This window comes from Oncorhynchus mykiss, chromosome 19 (genome assembly GCF_057628025.1).
Source record: "Oncorhynchus mykiss isolate SJ-2025 chromosome 19, ASM5762802v1, whole genome shotgun sequence".
NCBI classification, from domain to species: domain Eukaryota; kingdom Metazoa; phylum Chordata; class Actinopteri; order Salmoniformes; family Salmonidae; genus Oncorhynchus; species Oncorhynchus mykiss.
Genome location: NC_143040.1, coordinates 33,312,310 through 33,333,555, shown reverse-complemented (window position 1 = coordinate 33,333,555; position 21,246 = coordinate 33,312,310). Strand labels below are relative to the sequence as shown.

At 41.7% G+C, this 21,246-nt stretch overlaps 2 protein-coding genes across 11 annotated transcripts in view; one reads left to right on the top strand and one right to left on the bottom strand.

The window, feature by feature from the left end:
* txndc16 (thioredoxin domain containing 16) overlaps positions 1–2,321 on the bottom strand; it is a 49,567-nt gene extending 47,246 nt beyond the window's left edge. For 4 of the 8 annotated variants that reach the window (XR_016488892.1, XM_021573689.3, XM_021573690.3 and 1 more), the window contains exons 1-4: positions 1,782–2,318; positions 1,067–1,149; positions 496–569; positions 250–324 (exon numbers count right to left, since the gene is read on the bottom strand). Coding sequence is in view for 7 of the 8 variants with exons in the window: in XM_021573689.3 (XP_021429364.2) it covers positions 250–324; positions 496–569; positions 1,067–1,149; positions 1,782–1,938 (389 nt within the window). In the remaining variant the exon portion in view is untranslated. Of the gene's footprint in view, positions 1–249; positions 325–495; positions 570–1,066; positions 1,150–1,781 lie in introns of all 8 variants that reach the window. The other 4 variants (XM_036954476.2, XM_090210789.1, XM_090210790.1 and 1 more) reach the window with 2 other exon arrangements.
* A 189-nt stretch (positions 2,322–2,510) lies between these two features.
* The window catches only part of gpr137c (G protein-coupled receptor 137c), a 35,040-nt gene continuing 16,304 nt past the window's right edge, over positions 2,511–21,246 (top strand). The window contains exons 1-4 of one of the 3 annotated variants that reach the window (XM_021573687.3): positions 2,511–3,370; positions 17,103–17,152; positions 18,382–18,634; positions 19,007–19,156. In XM_021573687.3, the coding sequence (XP_021429362.2) occupies positions 2,984–3,370; positions 17,103–17,152; positions 18,382–18,634; positions 19,007–19,156 (840 nt within the window). In that variant the 5' untranslated portion in view covers positions 2,511–2,983. Of the gene's footprint in view, positions 3,371–17,102; positions 17,185–18,381; positions 18,635–19,006; positions 19,157–21,246 lie in introns of all 3 variants that reach the window. The other 2 variants (XM_090210792.1, XM_090210793.1) reach the window with 2 other exon arrangements.

Sequence of the window (21,246 nt, the reverse complement as noted above, 5' to 3'; positions counted from 1 at the left end):
GTTAAACTAAGCTCATGAGGCATTTAAGTCATAAATAAGTCATAAATATATAAATATATAATAAATAAGTCATATTCTTCAAGAATATAAGAATCAAATGGGTACATGCTGTATCATAAATGTTTACAAATGTCAAAAAAATGGATGTAGCACGCAACTGCTGATTGCCCCTTCAACCACTACAGAGGTTATACAATATCTAACCCTGTATCAGTGTTTAGGGGAAATGTTAACAAACTCTTTACTCACAAGAGAACGTGAGCCACTATGGCGTTCACATCGAAGACGGTGTCTGTGTCGAAACTCTTCAGGACATTGCCACCCCTGCAAGACAAATAATATAATAGTTATGTTCATTTTTGTGAGAAACATCTGTTCATCTTAAACCATAAGATGCATTCTAAAATTACATTGTATTAGGTGTAATATGCATGTACTGTTAGCACAATATTGAATCAAGCTCCTTAAGATCCACAATGGATATACAATACACACCTGAACAAATAAACTTTTTTCATCAGTTTCTCTCCAGTGCAGTACTTTGCTATGTGTTCATTAGTACAATTTACCTGCAAACAAGCATAGACAATGAAAACAATTCATTCTAAACAGATGTTTGTTTACTTTGCTCTTCACATAAGTGAACTTGTAGTGCAAAGTTTATCAAAAAGTGGACAAAGAGAATACCTGAAGTCCGGGTCTCTCTAACAGGAGGCCTTTGGCAGCCAGCAATGCATACTACAGCCGACAACAATACAGTCCTTTCAAAAACCCATACCATTTCTTATAGTAACAATAAGCCAGTGAGGATTTGTCTTACTTGTGGAATGAACAAAAGTTGCTCCAATTTGCAAGTAGAATCAACAACATGCTGTGTTCTCAAACAATCCAGTACTCCAGTGATGTCAAAATAAAACTTTATAAGACAGATATGAAAATATATCTAAATACCGCTACAACCTCCCAAGGTTCCCAACAATATCTAATTTCTCCTTGTGCAACATTGACTCAGCAAAAGCCAGTGGTGCTTGGAGTAAATCAAGGGATAAAGATTTGTGTTGGTTACCTTAGCAACTGAAATACCGTAATCTTCTAGAACATCTGCAGACTTCTCCAGCTGTTCAATGAAGAGACCTATAGTTGGATTGACTTGTAATTAAAAAGAAAAATAAATTGAATTATAGTCTATGGGGTTAGAAGGCACCAACGTTAATAGTAAACAATTGTGTGAAATACATTATTCAACTGCACTGCAAAAAGGCAAACATACTGTAATGAAACAAGGAAATAGCACGAGGTAACTAGCGAGCAGTGAACCCAATGACAAATGCCCTAACCAATAGCCACAACCCCAATTAGGATATAATCCCCATTATTAACTAGGGTCATTACAATACAATTTAGTATTTTATTAACCCATACCTAGGTAGGCTCATTACAATCTCAGAGTGAGTTAACCCTATTAGAGCAGTGGCTAGCGAGTTTGCCTGCAGGCTGAGAGACCCTGGTTTGAGACACGCAAGTGCAAGTGTGTTGCACTATCGAGGGCCTCAAGGGTTCCATTCAACTCCTGACACCAATTTAGCAAATGGTGCTAGTGCAACACCCCTTGCAAGTCTTGAACCAGGGCCTTCCAGACACTTTGGGGAGATTAATGTCCCTACCTGAGCAAGGGTCGTGAACTGCAATTGTTAGAGTATTCGGTGCAATATGTCCACCAGCAAGTCTACAGGGCTTCTTGGGGGGGCTCATATTTTTGCTCACCTGTTAATGTCACTTACCTTGTTTTCCAAAGTATATAAAATACATCTTTCCTGATTGCATTTTCTCGAAAAAATGGGCAGCTGTGTGCTCAATGAGTTTTGAGGCATTTCCAGTGGTGCATTGTTCACTTTTTGAGCAGAGCAAAAGTATGATGACACATATGAACCATGCCATGGTCGATGAAGGATCGAACCTAACAGTTCAATTGAACCGACAAAATCTAGTAGAAATGAATGGAATAAGTTACATTCGACGATGCAAGCTGGCTAGGTCTGTTATGGCATAACGCGTTGGCTACGTTATTCAGCTAACGTTACCTAGCTAAAGTAGCCAGACAAGGGCCATTTAAATTCCATGACCACGATATGGGCACTCTTAATACATTGCAGAAGCATTTTCTATAACTAGCTTTTACACAACTTACACGACCTGGTAACGAGCAGTTTTTTTTTCCCACTTCAATTATGTAGCTAAACTACCCAAATGAAAGAGGGATGCTAGAACATTTTTGCTGTTTCATCTTCCTGTGTCCCACCTAACTAACCAATCAGAGTGATGGATTTTTAAAAGCAGTTGACAGCCAATCGAAAATTAAGGGGCCTGCGCCTTCAGAGCTGACATCATTGCAAGCCAATCACAAAGAAGGATTCTGGAGGTTGGGTACCATACTGACCAATGTTGAAATAGTGGGTGGAGAGAAAACTCTGCAAGGCGATACGGACTGAAAAGGACACCATTGTGGTTCTAAAGCGAGGCATTTCATTGATTTCAACACAATGTGTGATGGAAAGGGAGCCAAGATGGCGTTGGAAGAGAGCTAGTTCAAGGCTGCAGCTTATTGGTCAGTAGGCGGGATCTAAACTGCAGCTTCACTCAGCTGATCTCTCCCTACTTCACGTCCCCTTTTTTTCCTGAGTTGTTTTTTTGCACAGATGAGCTGCTTTGCAGAGACTGGAGGGTTTTCTTGTTTGTCTGTTTTATACCTATAGCTGTTAAGTCATCCGTTCTGTCGTTAACCCTCGGATTTATGTCGGTAGGTGGTTGGTTAGTTAGTTAGTGTAGTATTATTAAGCTCGTGCATTTGTTTTTGAGTGGACATCAAAAAATAAATTATACAAAATTCGTGGGAAATACATCAAAAACTGGATCTTCTACTATATTAGAATAAAACATTAGATATGCTTATTTAAGTCGTTGTTGTTACGCTTATCCGTTCGCTATGTTGTTGAAAGAAAACCAGGTCAGTTTAAGTGTTTTCACGTCTGTAACGGACTCAAGTGATGAACCGATTCGAGCTGCGGTTCCTCCATCTGTGGAGCTCGGACTCACCATTGTTTATACCATCCTATATTCGCTACTTTTTGTGTTCGTTTACTTGCAACTTTGGCTCATTTTGCGTTATGGACACAAGCGCTTCAGCTACCAGAGTGTCTTTCTTTTTCTCTGCTTGCTGTGGTCAGCGCTAAGGACTACATTATTTTCATTCTACTTCAAGAACGTTGTCCAAGCAAACCAGTTGCAGCCTTTGCCTTACTGGCTGTTGTACTGTTTTCCAGTATGCCTCCAATTTTTCACTCTGTGTCTGCTCAATCTTTATTTTGCACAGGTAAGTGGATGTTGATACATTTTCTGATGTTGCAATGTCATGTTTTTCATGTACACACAATCTGTCATACGTCATCTTTATTATAGGCCTATCAACTAAACATGTTTATCATGTTTTTTTTGTACGTGTAATTTATCATGCTTACATTTATGAGTAAAGAGTGTGTCTCCAGACAATATGCCTATAGGGCCATTTCCATGTAAAAGGACCCATGAGCACCAACATGTAAAGTTCACAAGCGCATGACAAATTGGGTGTCAAATGAAAGCTGAGTCTGTATTTTTGAGAAATTAAGGCAAATATACATTTTTCAACTGTTTTCCATCCCAACAAATACAAATAACAAACGGTTTTGAATTCTTGTCAGACAGATGGAAAAGGAGTCTTGTAAAAAAAAATACCACAACAAATTTTAAAAGATATTAGAAATACATCAATACATATCTTGAAGATATTGTCTCATTTGTCTCATTTATCTCCCTCATGAGGAGGGAGGATAATGAAAGTTCACAGAAGTAAAGGTAGACCTATCAATCAGTTCTAGTGTTTTTACTAATATCGACTTTGTTTATTAATTATTAAGTGATTAAAATCGGTAACAAAATTTCAGAAAAATTGCTAGCTACAATGGGAAATCATAGAAGTCACAAGCCATAGTTGGGCCATCTCCTTTCCACTGGCATAGTACTGTCATGTTCAGCTGATAACTGTTTTCTTTCTCTTTCTGTCATCTGATGGTCAAAGCAAGAGTGTGAACAGTCTAGACAGCCCCTCTCTCTAATTAATGCCATCTCTCCCAGCTCTTACTAACACCTTTTTATTTTTTTTGTTTCACCTTTATTTAACCAGGTAGGCCAGTTGAGAACAAGTTCTCATTTACAACTGCGACCTGGCCAAGATAAAGCAAAGCAGTGTGACAAAAACAACAACACAGAGTTACACATAAACAAACGTACAGTCAATAGCACAATAGAAAATAAAAATAGAAAAATCTATGTACAGTGTGTGCAAATGTAGAACAGTTAGGAGGTAAGCACCTACCCATGAGATCCCTCTCTTTCCATTTACTGTAAGCAGCATCCTCACCCACTGAGCACCGACCAACACCGGATATCCATATATTTTGAAAAGTTGTTGAAATTTGGTCAGTCCGCCCTGGCCTTGATTCCAACAGTAAAGTACAGTAGAGTAGAGCAGAGCGCAGTACAGCACATTACAGAAAAGTATAGTTCAGTACTGTACTGTAAAGAAAAGTAGAATATACTTCAGTACAGTACTGTAGTGTAGAATAGAGTGGAGATCAGTACAGTAGAGTTGAGTATACTATAATGTACTGTAATGAACTATACTTTACTTGACCTTCCTGTACTGAACCTTACTGTGCTGTACTCTACTCTACTGAGCTCTGCTGTGCTGTACTTTTTTAGTGGTGGAGCTCATTAAAATAATAGAAAGTGTGTAGAATAATACCCAAATATACAAAGGAGTATATTGCATATTTCTACCTTTGTCTACCTATTTAGGATACATCACTATCAACTGGAAAAATAGTCTCAAAACTAACCTATAGTCATTTGCAGGAAAATCCAGTTCAAAAGAGTAGATCTCCTTTGCAGACTAAAACCAACCCTGCTATCATGACTATTCACCTGGTTCCCACAGCCTCAAAACCTAGCTTCCAATCAGCTCTTCTTCACACTGTAGGCTACAGCAGTCACTCTCATGCACCCTTTCTCTTGTCTTTGTTCCACTGTGTACTGACTCACTGCGCACAGCAGCAACAACAACCCTCAAACCTGTAAGACAATCCCTACTGTGTCCCAGAGCAGTACTGGCATCCTCTGTGTGGCATATGTCCATCGCTTGGAGAGGAGCAAAGAGAGGGGTGTGTGAATGTTTTTCTCTCCCCAAGTCTCAGCAAAGCAAAGCTTCTCTTGCTCGAGTGAAAGGCTGCAAGTGCACTGATACTGCCACAAGGTGGCATTTAAACACGGTAGCCAATCAGAAGCATAACATCACCCCTTTCTTTGTCCTGTACTATTCCAGTCACACAAAAAGGGGTTTGTAGGCAGCGAGCAGTATAGGAGCAAAGCGCTCTAGCCCTCTGCCTCACATATAGCATAGATCATCTGAAGTCTCTCAAATGTATCTGCCAAATATAGACCCTTTCTTGTAAAGATGGATAAGGATGGTCATAGTGTATTGGAGGGGTTGTTGTGTGAGGGAGATGGGGGATCGCACCTGGAGACATCCCATTACCTTTGGCAGTGACCTTCATCATCTGTTCAATGTATGTTCGTCATGAGTTTATGAGGACAATCCGTGGGATATCCCTTGGTACCTGCTGTTGCAATTTTCAAATAACACATGCCCCAATTAGTTGATGATTTGTGTTTACAGTCCGTATGGTGCATCATGTTGACAGTTCTGATTGAAATAGGTCATCTGTGGGTAACACTATAATATACCTAGGTAATTGTGGTAATTCAGTAAAGTTGGTGATTTGCTAATTTTTTCTTTGTTCTGACATTAGGGCCGGGACGATATCAGTATCGCGACAAGGAAACAAAACACGAAGTGTATTTAACTTCTTTAGGAAAACAGCCCCTAATGTCGGAAACACACTTCATTATGTTCTCATCCAGAGTCAGTTATTTATTTTCCTGGTTTTGAAGGACCAAAGAGTTAGGTCTGCTTCGTGTTTTCATTTTTGCCATGAAAAAAATATTGCAGCACTGGTATCGTCACAGCCCTATCTGACATGGCATTCCATCAAGGGGAGGTTAGGTCTGGAGTTGTTGCCATAAGGTGTGTGTGTTGACTGTTTCACAGACAAGTCAGGTGTCAAGGCTTTTTTGTCCTCTTTTCCGATGACACAGCCATGCATGAGGTGTCATGTGCTTTTGTATTCCCCTTGTAAAAGTCTATCTCCATCCATACTCCCTCTCCCTCCTCCCCTCCCACCTCATCCCAGGAGATGGGGGCGAAGTGATAAACAATTAATTTGTCAGATTACACTTTCAGCAACTCTCCTGGTTGTGTGGCAGAAACACATTATGGCTTGCTGTGCCTTGAATACCAACTGTTTACATTAAACAACCATTCCCCGATGCATGTGATCTGTGCAAATTGCTGTCTGGCCTAATGCATGCATTGCCGGAGCCTGGCTGGCTGCTGTGTGATATTACAGTTAAACTGACATGTGACTTATGCAACAGTGAAAAGAGCAGAGAGAAAAACAAGGGAGAGAGAGGGGGAGGCGAGAGAGAGACAGCAAAATGGTACCATCTTGACTAAAGACTCTTTGTCATCAAAAGGTGTGTCATTCTCTGCCCAAACTGGGAAATATTGATTGCAACTTTTAGGGGATTCACTCTTTTTCAAACACCTGAGAATAAACAAGTGTGTAACAAGTTAGCTGGTGTGTCCTTGCAAAGATAATGTGTTCCGACTGGATATCGCTATGCAAGCCCATGCGATATAAATGATCTGAGAGTGGAAGATTGAAGAAAAACAGGAGACTACTCGAACTCCAACACAGACAAGTGGTCTCACGAAGATTTCTGCACCACCATTGACTGATTGGAGCGGTGTTGAACGTAGTACGGTGTCGTAATGTTTAACTATCTAGGCCAGAGTTGGCACTATGGCACAGTATTGGCAGCCAAAGCCCTATGAATTCTACAGACCTGACTGTGGGATATGCTCCGCGGTACATTTTAAGATCAGCTTCCCCTCCCCAATCCAAATCTGGGGAAACGCTAAATTGACCCAAGATCTGCGTATTGGGGTAACTTCACCCTACATAAACAGTGGAAGTAGGTGACCAGACCAGTCCAACAGAGCTCTTATTCACCAATATCATTTGTTTCCTTTCGGAATACCAGGATTCTGGAATGTTGTTTTGTTTCTTCCCCTGGACTTGCCTGAATGTGGTTATCAATGAAATCAAGAAATTGTCCGTCCTTCGGTTTTTCTTCCGTCGTGATTGCAAATGAAAAGCATTGATTACAATTTTATTACAATTTGTGAGGATGTGGATAGGATAGTTAGGCTAGATACATCGGCCATATAGGTGCATGTCTCTGCTACCTCTTTGGTAGAGGCTACCAAAGAGGTAGCAGAGACATGCACCTATATGGCCGATGTATCTAGCCTAACTATCCTATCCACATGCTCCCGAGAGTGGCATGAATGTGACTGTCTGGCCGCAGGTGTTGCACAAACGTTTGTGTAACATTACACCCGTCATGTGCATGTGACCTGTGTCTCAGACAGTATGGGCCATGTGTGGAGCGTCATCTGCATCTGACTCAACAACCTTTCCACCATGAGTTTCCTGTTCCTCACAACCTAAATCTCCTTTCTTTCTTTCGAATGTCTATCTCTGTTGTTTTCTCCCTCCCAGTCTCGATCTCTTTCTCTTGCTCCCTCTTTTAGTCGCTCACTCTCGCTCTCTCTCTCTCTTGCTCTTTCTCTCCCAGTGTCTCTTGTTCTCTCTCTCCCCTCTATGAGTGATGGAGAGAAGGCTGGGAAATGGGGCCTGTCTGTTTGTCTCTGTTTGTCTGCCTCCGGTTGGACAAACAGGTTTTTCTTGGTAGCAAGAGGACCATGCATTGAAAACAGAGGCCCTTCCAGGTCTCAGTGTTTTTGTCTGTCAGATTATCGTGTTCAAGTTCCAGTCAAATGGTTTTTACAGCCTGACCCCAAGTCATGAATGAAACTGGGTTAAGGCCAGTCGTGACGTTGTCAAAGCCAGCGCTAGACCCTGAGGACACAATAGAATGGTGCATTCCTCTGACTTGAAGTCATGACCCTGCATATCTTCACAATACTGAACTCATATAACCTACGGTTCGAACTCTCGCATATAAACATCTGTCTGCTGAAATCTGCAATGCATTCATTAGGGACAAAATGTTATGAAACAGAGTAAAATGGGGAGGTGCCTGAACTTTTCCAATAAGAACACTGCTTTTTTTGTTTGTTTTTAATGCAAAGTGTTGTGTGACAGTGTGCCCTACTGAACACAACCCAGATGTATTAACCCAATGGGCTTCCTTTCCTATTGCATCAGTGGCATAGTATCCTTCATTATGCTCAAAATACTTTTTCTCATCTACTACTCTCAACTTTTGCCCTCAACTGAAAGCTTCTAAAGTTTAGATGTGTTCCTCTGTGTCTTAATTGGTAGAGCATGGCGCTTGCAACTTCAGGATTGTGTGTTCGATTCCCGCTGGGGCCACTCATACAAAAAATATATTCACGCATAACTGTAAGTCACTTTGGATAAAAGTGTCAGCTAAATGGCATATATTAATCAATATTATTTATAAAGCTGTTACTACAATCATAATAACTTTTTTTTAATAACATAAGTTTTTGAGAAATCTGCGTAGACACATCTCCCAGATGTGATACCTCAGTATACATTGATCTTTACCTTAGAGTCAGTCCACTGTGATTGACTGAAGGATTACATTACATTAACCCTTTACACTCATGGAAATTGGCATATATGGATAAGGCAACATTTAAATGTTTCTAACAGAATAAATAGAAAATGCACTTTGGAGATTATGGGGAAATTATTAGACCAAAGAATACACTGTTGATTTAATGTGCATTTTACACTGTACTTATTGAAGCATTTTTCAATAACAAAATCTGAAAATACTCTGGATACATTCAGTAATATAATAAGAATATTCCTTGAAATTGTGGGGTAGTTGCAACATAAGAAAAAAACTATTACAAGGGTTTGAGTGAGAGGACTAACTGGTTTCTCCAAGTGGCTACACATCTCTCCAAATGGCACAGTTCCTACGTAATTTTAATGCACTTTTATGACTCGAGGAAAGAAAGAACCTTAAAATATAAGGGGCTTTTTTTTTTGCTCTACTAGCTTTGCTGTTGAGGAACTGAAACAAGCACATTGTAGTTTTTTTTGTAGGGAACACAGCTCTGTATCCCCACCATAACACAATTGCTGTTGTTGTTTACTCAATGCAAAAACATTCCATTATAAATCTTAATCTGGGTCAGGTGGGCATAATTTCAACTATTGCCAACATGACTAGCTAAATTATAGAATACAATATTTTTTTATGGTATTTTACAGATCTTACAGTGTTAGGCTTTCACAAAGTACTTAACGGAGTCATGAGGGCTTTCAAGTGCGTGTTCCGCGACTAACTTTCTTCACAATATGGCTCATTCTGTTCAGGACAACCCAGGGTATGACGCATGTCATTCTATTGACTGTACATCATTCATAGCGATCATAAATGTTTATACTATAAATTAAATGAGTTCATTTTGAAATGTGAAATGCACATTTGTACTCAACGGTGTTTGGTTTGCTTGCATGACATCAAAGCGGTATTTATTATAATCCTTAACGTCTCATCTTTCAGAACACATCAACTCCTCTCGATTTACTGCATTGCCCTCACTCAGATAGCAACAATGGGGATGGGGGCATCTTTTTGTTGCGCTTGGTACAAACATTTAGAATGGCTCAGTTGAAACCCATACAGCCCTGTAAAGTGGACAGACTGAGCTCTGACATCATAGATATAGTATGTCACTGTGTTCCAATTGAGGCACATTTCAATGACCAAATCTGCCATTTTTAACCTGTGTACAAGATGATGGGCTGTGAGTGTAAAGGGCTACGGGATGCTTCTGCAGTTCTGAATGGGTTGTTCATCCTCATAGAGAGGGAAAAGGTCAACAGGAAATGATGTGTTAAGCCCCTGTAAATCTGTCAGAGAACCACCGAGACTGCCAGGGATAAAGAGGGTAATTTAGTTGAAGAAGCTTATTTTTTTTTAGCTGAGTCATCAGACGGACGATTTACCAAGAGTGTGAATGTGGGCTTTCTCACAGTTAACCCATAGTTATATAAAATTTATGCCAAGACTCCCTGCCTAGTGACACAATAGAAGATAGGGCAACGCTTGATAATCAGTTGAATATTTGAATCAGCTGTGTAGTGCTAGGGCCTAAAACAAATGTGCATCCCTTTGGGTCCCGAGAATCGAGTTTGGGAAACCCTGAGAGAAGGCATTTTTCTGCCGAGGCGTAGGTAACTGTTTTGTGTTTGTATTACTATGCAATATATACATTTTTATATAATTTTTTTTTTTATTACTTTTTACCGCTTTTTCTCCCCAATTTTGTCATATCCAATTGGTAGTTACAGTCTTGCTGCAACTCCCGTACAGACTCGGGCCACTTGTGTGTCGCCTCATGGGTCTCCCGGTCGCGGCTGGCTGTGACACCGCCCGGGATCAAACCCGGATCTGTAGTGATGCTTCAAGCAAGCACTGCAGTGCCTTAGACTGCTGCGCCACATGGGAGGCCTATTACTATACAATATTGATCGAAGATTATTTTATTTCAGTAGATATGGGCCATTCTACAGAAGTGATGCACATTTTTATCCTATTTTTCCCCTATTTTTCCCCTACAAAATCAGCACACACATCTTCCATCATATGTCAGGTAGACATAAATACTACTCACACTTAGTTTGTGTTGCATATTTGAAATATTTACCTGAATTCCTTACCACCCCACTAAATTTGTCAATATCGAAACAACATAGTGAAAAAGTTGCAATAAAGGGAGAACCATGCACAGTAGTGATCATTTTGATGCCCAATGTAGCCATTTTTATCTCAATATCAAATCATTTCTGGGTAACAATTAAGTGCCTTACTGATTATTTTCAATCAAAGTGGTGAAAAAGAAACATATTATTTTTTGCTAGGTACTTAATTGAGAGAAAACAAATGCCTGCATTGGACATTCAAGAGTAGTCAACTGGGTTGTCAGTGAATATTGTCTTCTCCTTCAAATTGGATTGCCTATGGTTTATAAACCAAAGACTAAGTTAATATTCAGGGTCATGCCAAGACCAAGATTTATACCATGACAATGATCCCATGATCCAGACCCAGTGAGTTGAGACCATGACAAGTTAAAGGACGAATTTATGTGGTTGTAAGAAACTTAAGTAGAGTAAACTGAGTAAGAAGGATAACCTCATACAATACAATGCAATGAAAATGAAATTCACCTGAGGTCCTGGTACTGCTTGATCTGTGGCAGCGTCCAGAAGTACGGAGTCAGGTGTTGTTGCCAGCCATAGCTTTCCACCAGCACTGTACCATCCTCTGTACCATCCTCCTGTCCAACCAGCTGTGGTATGTGAGATCAATAAAACTAGTTCCAATCATGTTGGAGGTCAGGGAGCCGGTGATCAAGGCACCTCCTTGCCATCCCCAGAGTCTCTGTAGGGTCTGTGGTAAACTATTCCTCCAACATCGTGTAGCACCCAACTGGGTGATGCCAGCTAAGCGCTGCTAGGTCGCCAAAGGATCACTGCACATCAGTTACTGGAAAAGTCTTGGAGTAACCACTTTGGAGATCTGCACAATTTCAACAAGATTTTACAATCTCCAAGCAAATTCTTCTGTTTTTCAAATTAAAACAATGGCTAAGTAGCTAGTTAGCTAGCCTCTCAGTTATCTTAGCACACCAACTGACTAGCCAGTCTTAAAACTGTGGATCGATTATATTTATAATCAATACTAAATAAGCTAACAAAATAAATGAATAAAAAAAGACGTAATAATACTTAAAAACAATACACATTTACAGGAGCTCTCTGCCTAGGCTGCTACTATGGCGCCATGGCAACTATCAAACTCATAGATCCATCAAGGTGTTCCACGATTCAAAAAAAAAGGTTGGGTACCACTGTTCTAGAGTTAGAACACTTTCCTGAATCCTGACATCTCTCTAACCTCCCTGCTGTCTGTTTTCTATTGAACTTCTGTATATCGGAGTTAGTCTCATTGAGAAAAAATATCTGTTTTTCAAGAGTGACTGACCACTCTACCCACCCAATTCTCTTATGACCCAATTACAATTCTGTTTTTCACTACCATCCTAGAAGCAGTGCTTTCTCATGGATCTTCGCAGGATGTTTTAGTTTCCGATGAGACATCCAAGAAAAAAAACCTACCACCAATGTTCCCTCTAATCTTTTTTGGCATTGAGCAAATTTCAGGTCCCGCAATTTTAACATTTGCCAAGTAGGATACTGTAGCTGTTTGATCATAATGTAGGCCTACCAGAGTGGCCTACTGTAACGCTCCGGGTGTCGTGGGTGTGGAGTCAGACGCAGGAAACACTCATGCAACACTGGGTGCTCAAAACCAAATGCCCCAAACGCGGGGGACGAAAACAGTACAGCAGAATACACGACCAGGAACAAACACGTTCCTCTACTACATAACCGAAGGTCACAATAATTAATCCCGCACAAAGAAACAGGCGGGCCGGCTGTCTAATAAAGCCCAACTAATGACTCACTAACAGGTGCTAACAATAAACATACAAGGAGGGGGAGGAAAGACAATCAGTGGCAGCTAATAGGCCGGCGACGACGACCGCCGAGCGCAACCCGACCGGGACGGGGAGCCAACCTCGGTCGGACTCATGACACCTACCATCAAAAACAATGGAGGAAATGCACCCCATAACATTTTAACATGGAAATAGCTATTCTATCATTCAGCCTACAGTACCAGCCAATGTGTGGTGTTCAATGTACAGTAGACCTACATATTCCATGAGACTTTTGAAAAAAACATGCAGGGCTTGACATTAACCTGTTTGTCCACTTGTCCTTCAGACAAGGAGGTGACTGAAAATGTTGTTGTTTAATGGAAGAAACCACTTTACAAAATAAAATGCATTATTATTCCCATACAATTATTTTACAGAGAATCAGACAAATTATGCTACCCTCTGCCTTTCGGTTATTCAAGCTTGTCTCAAAATACAACACTGCCGCTTTAAGACAAAAAAAATATCTTTACCTGACTCACTTTTCAAAGATGTCTAGAAATGAATGTTTTTTTTCTCTTGTAGGAAGCAATGACTCCCCTATTGCTGACTACAAATGATCTGTAACTGGGCTAATAAATCTTTAACTAGCAAAGGATATGAACAAAATGTGCACAGGTGGCTACATGCAAATGTTGCTTTGATCTCAAAACAAGTGCATCTACTAACGACCACAGCTGTAAACACAGTCCAGTTCAAAGTAAAGGGCACAGATCCATATATGGCTATTTTCATTTGCATATAGGCTTACTGCAGCTCTGATTGGTTATGCCGAATTGGTCTACGGGCTGAGTCATACACAATAGAATTGTACTCCGATGCGTTAAGCCTTTTGTTTCGGTATGTTGCATTGAAAGTGACCAATATTGCATTGATTTGATCACAATGTCCACGGTTAAGGGAAATGTCGATAGTGTTAACTAACATGGAAAACTCGAGAAAGTTGAGTGAAGTTCAGTCTTGTGCTTCTCTCCATGGGCTGATATTTCCTCTGCGCACGCGCACAGCTTAGAGGGGACATTGCCTACCATCTATGCTAAGAATCAGGTGACTTAGATTGACTGACAGACATTAACAAACCAATACCCAGTGTTGTAGACAAGTAATCCAAGCCCAGGAGTCTAAGAATTTAGTATCAGGCTGAAATACACACTAAATTTTGCTCCTTTTCGCAATTGTTTCACTCTCAAAATGGAGTGGTGAACAAAATTTAGTGTGGATTCCCGGGTAGCTAGTCGAATAGAGGACAAGCAGGAATGACTAACAAAGGTGTCATGCCATAGGGAGCATGTTTACAAAATGTGTCCTGTTAAAAAAAAAAGGATATATTTTTGGGGGTTTCTCTGTAATACTACTAGCCACCTAGCAATTTTATAAAGTTGACTTTAGCTTGCCCACATAGGTTCCCAATCTCCCAACCTCATAACTAGCTACCAGTAAGCCATTTCAGGTTACCAATGATGTTAGAGTGGCAAGCTTGTCTAACTATCTTAGCTAGCATGCCTGCTGGCAAGGTTGGTAGACATGGTAGAAGCAAGCCATTGGTTAATGTACTGAATCAGACTCCCATTCCTTTCAATCGTTCACCGAGATTTTAGCAGAGTTGTAGAGAAGCATATTTAGTTTCTTTAAACATTTTAAAATAAACACCAGGATACAAACCGCTCGAGGTATGCTTAGATATGCAGAAAAATCTACATTTTTGACATGGAATTAAGCATAATGATTATGGCTCTAGCGTGCAGGAAAGGGGTGTTTACATTAGTATTTTTTTTGCCAATTTAAGGACACGGGCCTAGCCCTGCCGAGTCATCCTCACGTACTTTGTGCCCCCACAGATTTTTAGGGTGCATGACGCCCTGATTACTAACCCTCCTTTCCCAGCTCTGTTGTCTGCCTCCCCATCAGCCCTCTCTCTATCTGGCCCAGTCCAGCCTTAGTCTGCAATCAGATTAGCATCAGGCTTTCTGCCTGGTTGGTTGACTGGCTGGCAGGCTGGAGAGACTGGGTAACCTCCACTACACAGGTGTTAATCCTTCCCCAAACCCCCCTCAACACACTGACACTGACTGACACAAGCACTCTGACACAGACATGTACAGGAACATTCAGATACAGACCCATAAACTAGTACACGTTCTCTGAACTGGGTAATATTTCAACACATTATTACATTGCACACACACACACACAACACACAATGCATGCTCATGAGCTCTGAACCTGGTCATTTGCATTTTAGAGCACACAACATTTTAGGTCCACACACACACACACACACACACACACACAAACACTTAACGATGCCCTCTCCAATAAATAACTGTCAGCATCAGGTGATGTGTAGAGTTCAGTGCCATGGAATCCGAACCCTCTCGTTCTCTCTCAAAGGTGTCAGGGAATTTCGACACAGACTGAATTTCACAGTTGTTCCCTAAGTGGACTAGCTCAGCACGTACCCACTCTTCTACCCTTCCCACATTTTGGAACTTCCTTCAGCCCCTAAGCTCGGCTTAGTATTGTGAAAAGAGTATTTGAGGTTCCTTTGCAAGAAGAGTTCAGTTTCTGGTTGTGCTGGGCATTCCCATAACAAATCGGGACAGTAATGTAGACACTGGACACGCCTATAAGTGTTAGAATATAAATGCCAGACAAACTATTTTTGTGCACTTTTTTTGTACAGAAGTCAGTTTGTAGATTCTAATTAGAATCACGGTCCCTTGCAAGAGGATGAGTATCTAGAGAAACACAAGCGTATACACAATGAAGAGAGCTGAGTGCTTGCAAAGCTGTCAACAAGAGTACAGATGGACTATCCAAATAAAGTGTTACCTGTTTGTTTTATACTTAGAGTGTGTGAATATTGAAGCCTTCAAGGTGTGTGTGTTTGTGTGTGTGGCTTGCTATAATTCTTGATTCACTCAAAATGTGTCAAATATCTAGTAAGGCGTGTCACTCAACTGTCCATAGTGTCAATGACAAGCACTCTCCCTCTTCTTTGCTCACACATGATTTTTCTCTCTCATTCTCTCTATATTGCTCTCGCGCGCGCGCACACACACACAGAGAGATATAGCTCTGCCAGGGGAAGAAGTGTTGGGAACCCATTGTACAGGCACTTCACCACTAAGTCAGATATCAAAGATCCCCCAGACAGAGCTCCGCTAGGGTGACCAGTGATACTGATAATAACAGCGTGAAATGGCCTGCTTTGAAGACCATTGATATGGGAGAAGCATCTGTGAGAGAATGTTTTCTGGATCTCTTTCATCATGATGGCTGCCTTTTCTGTGGCAGTGTCCTTTTTGATGATGTTTTGTTAGAATCTCTGTTAGAGATTCAGAGCAACATTGCCATAATGCAAAATAATTGTGCATAGCGCAAAAATGATGAAACTATAAAAATGTCACCCCCAGAATTTTAAAGGCTGCTATTTTGTCACATGGCACACTCCGAGACAGCCACATTCGACTAGAAATACACATAGAGGACAGTTTCCTTGCCTTGTTAACATTATCCTCATGTTGTGTAAACTGCTGTATCGAGGAATGTGTTAATAGGCCCCATGATGGCTCTGTGCTCTACTCTTTTTGCTCTGGGACTGCTTCATCAGTGAAGATTAGAAAGAAGGGAAGGGACACAGCGGTTCAGAGGTGGAGGAGAGTAAAGAGCAGAGGGAAGAGGAGAAGAGTCTATCTCCCCCGCTGCTCCCCCTCTCTTCATCTGGCTTCCAGCCAGCCCCACAAATTTAGCCAAGATTTTAGGCCTATCTGGGCACGCCTCAGTTGTAGACGCTGACTGATAATTTCTCAACAAGCCTCTGTGGCAGAATGCCAAGGCACTGTCACTAGAGACCTTAACCCCATCGGCGTCTGCGTCCCCCAACGGTCAGTCCGCAGACGTTGCAGAACGGTTGGGGTCTCCTTTGTCCCCAGAATTGTACCCTTTTCACACTATTGTGCTGTCCCAAACTGTACTGGCTTGGATATTTTATTTTGTCGATGTCAGCAACTATGGTGGACCGTGGCTGTGTAATCAGGGCAGCCCAGTACAGCTTGGTTGGGCTCGGCTCTGTTCAGCTCGGTAGTGTGAAAAGTATTTTGAAGACCTAATACTGATTGCATGTATTCAATTCTTTACCCAACAGCAGGGCACCCACCTTTGATTCATGTTGGTGTCTATTTCTATCTGTTTTGAGTGACACTGCTGCCACCACATGCTTTTCTGTGCTCCTCAGCAATATCAATGTGTGAATGTTTAATGATGAGTAAACTGTTATTAACAATGTGTCCCTTCTCTGTCTCCCCAGGTAATGTTTAAAGCCAAAGCAAAATATTCTCCGGAGCTCAACAAATACAAGTTAGTGGAATTTTTGCTGACTCCGTGTCTGGGTTAGTCTAACTGAGTTTATACTGATTGGGGTGAGGCGAGGGACAATGCAGGGGAGAGAATGTTGGGCAGGAGGGCATCAAATGGCCAATAACCCAAATGAAAGCTGGTGTATGGGAATGGACAGTGTTTTCTTAAAACGATGCCATGAGAGTTGAAATGCCATGGCTGTTTGAAAAGACACACCCCCAAACCTCCGAAATGCACCAGTCATCTGTAGCGAGGTGTCGTTTTAATGTCATATGTTGAACAATGTTGAACATCCTTTTACTCTCCGTCCGTCTATAATGCTGAACTATTATGGACTACTGAGTTCCTCACACTGGGCACCATCATGTAAGATAGTGTGTTATTACTATGAAATTATTAATGGGGTACCAGTACTTTCACTGTCATCTGTTACTAAGTGAAAATGGTTGATGCATTGCAGTTGCTACCATTTCTTCCAATTGCAAATGACTCAATGGGAATAACATAACATGAAAATGACACATGACAAATGACATGAAAAAGTACGTTCTTACTAGAATGGGATCGATCAAACCTTTGGTGACAACATGGCTCTCGTTCAGATACTCAGAGCCCTAGTTACAAAACCAAGTTGGCCAAGCTCTGTACAGTATCAATGATTGACTTTCACTGTATGCCTAGAGTGTGTTATTGTAGATACAGTGGAATGGACTGTCCAGTAATCTTGATGAACTCTAATAATGCCTCTGAGCTTCGTCTCAGCTGTCTCCACCCTTGACTGTTTGATGTGGATGGGGGAAGGTGGTGTCTGAATTTCTGGACTAATAAACACTTTGATCACCCAGCCGATTAATGTCTGATGCGAAATGAAAAGCTGCAAGCTCAAATCCCCAAATCCACCACACACCCTCCTCCCCCCTTTCCATCCCAGTCCTCTACAATTCCCAGCACCACACACGTAGGCACACACACATGCACAAATGCACACACACGCACATTCACAAGCACAACCCATACACACATCCTGCAAGGGGGAGGGGGTAAAGGAAGAGAGGAGAAGAGCAGGTGGAGAAGGGGGAACTGGGAAGATTGACTGAGCCAATGCAGTAGAATGGAATGAGGTTTTGGGTGTTTTAAGCTTTATTCATTTATTGTTGTATAGAATTATTGTAATGTTGTGTATTGGAAGCTAGTTCTTGTACCACCTATAATTGTGTTTTTTTCCGCAGGCTGCCCATGCATCTGGCGTTCATCTTTGCCAGCCTTTTCTTCCTCGTAGTAAACCTGACATGCGCCATGCTGGTGCAGGGGGGCATAGGGGGTGGCATGGGGGGCGGGGCGGGCGAGGCAGAGGTGCGGCAGGTGGTGCTGGCCCGGGTGCTGGTCAACGACAGCCTCTTCGTACTCTGCGCCATCTCGCTGGCTGTGTGCATTTTCAAGATTGCCAAGATGTCCTCGTCCAACGTCTACCTCGAATCCAAGGTACTGGGCGGCCATCAATCAAGCATTAAATCAATCAATTAGCCAATAAGTCACTTAACCAATTAGCCAACTAACCAATCAGTTACTTAATCAATCAATTCAATTCATTAATGATTCATTGATCATCCCTTAGTGCTCTAGAGGTGCACCATACGGCAGGTAGCCTAGTGGGTAAGAGCATTGGGCCAGTAACTGAAATGTTGCTGTTTCGAATCCTGTGCCGACTAGGTGAAAAATATGTCTGTGCCCTTGAGCAAGGCACTTTACCCTAATTGCTCCTGAAAGGCGCTCTAGACAAGTGTCTGCTAAATGACTAAAATCCCAAAAATGTAATACAATATCTCTCTCACTCTCTCCCTACCTACGCTGTAGGGTACGTCAGTGTGCCAAGCTACTGTCATAGGTGCTGCAGTCATCCTGCTCTACACGTCCAGGGCCAGCTATAACCTGGTGGTGGTGGCTCTCTCTCCAGAGAACCGTCCCAGCGCCTTTAACTACAGCTGGTACAACGTCTCTGACCAGGTAGGATAGCCGTGGTTAGGAATACACACACACAAGCGTAAAATGTTGACGATGATCATGAGGATTGTTAGTGTTAAGTCACTGAGAGGACTAGGGGCGTGTGGGTCAGGCCTGTTAAACCTTCAGTGAACTCTGCTGTCCTAGACATTCAAAGCTTGCTGTTCTGCCAGCCAAACACTCACCCCGGGTGTCTGACATAATTAATCATCTATTATAGGGCTGATCAGTCTGCAAACACTGTATGTATGTGTCTGTATGATTAGGCTATGTCTGCAACTAATCCGCAGTCACATCCATTCTGCGTTAGTTGCATAGATGATAGTTCACACACATTTTTGGGGGGTTTTCTCTGTCTCAACTGTGCACACGAGTATGCCCAATTTAAGTGTCAATGTGTGTACAATGTGGATATGTATGTGCCCGTCTGTGTGTGTTCTGCTTTTACATGACTCTGTGTGTGTGTCTGTGCGCACGTACGCTCCGATAAGCGCTTGTGTTTGTGTGCGTACATGTGTTGTTTGTGCCTGTGAACACTAAGCTCTTTTATATGACTCTATATTTAAGTGTATATGCCACTTATACAACAGTTGCCAAAGAAACAACACTAAAGCACACATGTACTGATGGAAATAACATGTTTTCAATTATAATTTCATTTTGATAACTGAATTCATACTTTTTCATCTATCCACAAAATCCGGTTGTTTAATCTTTAAGGATGAGCACTATATGTACCGTATGTGTGTATGAGTCCCTCTGTGTGTATCTGTGCATACATCTCATGTTTACGACCATTCTCCAGTCTCCCTTCTAAATTGACACTTGGCTTGAGTTCAATCCGTCCAGAAGACATTGATGACAGAGCCATTCTATCCAGATCTGTTTGCTGAGTGGCTGAGAGCAATGTGGCTTCTGCAGCAACAATCCATTTGGATTGGGGGGGATTTGGGATTTGGCAGGATATGGGCTCTGTGGGGGAAAGGTCTTCATTTGTCTATAAATAACCCAGCTAGGCCAGGCGAGGAGAGGGGGGGGGGGGAATCACAGCAAAGGACTGCCTGGTGCTAGTGACCTAGATCTGGTCTCAAACCCTGAGACAGACGGCCCTGTACTGGAGGTTTTCCTAGTTCCCTAGGCTAGTCTTGGGCCACTGTGTGTGTTTGGGTGACTGTCTGTCTTGGTTTATTGGTTTAAATGTGTCTTGTTGAGTAAGTGTGTCACAAATACATACACTCGCAGACCCACACACACTCACACTCACGTGTCTTTGTTTCTGTTTCTATGTCTACAATCTTATCTATCTAATCTATCCACGTCGGTTTGTGTTTGTATTTGGGATTATCTGAGAAATTATCTTAAAGTATGTTTCTGTCTCAGTTGAGGGCTGACCCCATTTAGTCGAATGGTCGATTGGTTGGTTGGTAGGTTGTTGATTGGCCAAGATTTTTTTCTGTTGAGTAGTCCCAAACAATACTGAACAAAAATATAAATGCAACATGCAACAATTTGAATGATTTTACTGAGTTACAGTTCAGTCAATTGAAATCAATTAATTAGGCCCTAATCTATGGATTTCACATGACTGGGCAGGGGTGCAGCCATGGGGAGCCAGGCCCAGCCAATCAGAATGAGTTTTTCCCCACAAAAGGGCTTTAATACAGACAGAAATACTCCTCAGTTTCATCAGCTGTTCGGATCGCTGGTCTCAGACGATCTCGCAGGTGAAGAACCTGGATGTGGAGGGCCTTGGCTGGCGTGGTTACACGTGATCTGCGGTTGTGAGGCTCATTGGACATACTGCCAAATTCTCTAATTATAGAGTAGTTTATAGGGTAGAGAAATTCGCAGGCAACAGCAGTGGTGAACATTCATGCAGTCAGCATGCCAATTGCACACTCCCTCAACTTGAGACATCTGTGGCATTGTGTTGTGTGGCAAAACTGCACATTTTATTTTCCCCAGCACAAGGTGCACCTGTGTAATGATCATGCTGTTGAATCAACTTCTTGATATACCACACCTATCAGGTGGATGGATTATCTTGGCAAAGGAGAAATTCTCACTAACAGGGATGTAAACACATTTGTGCA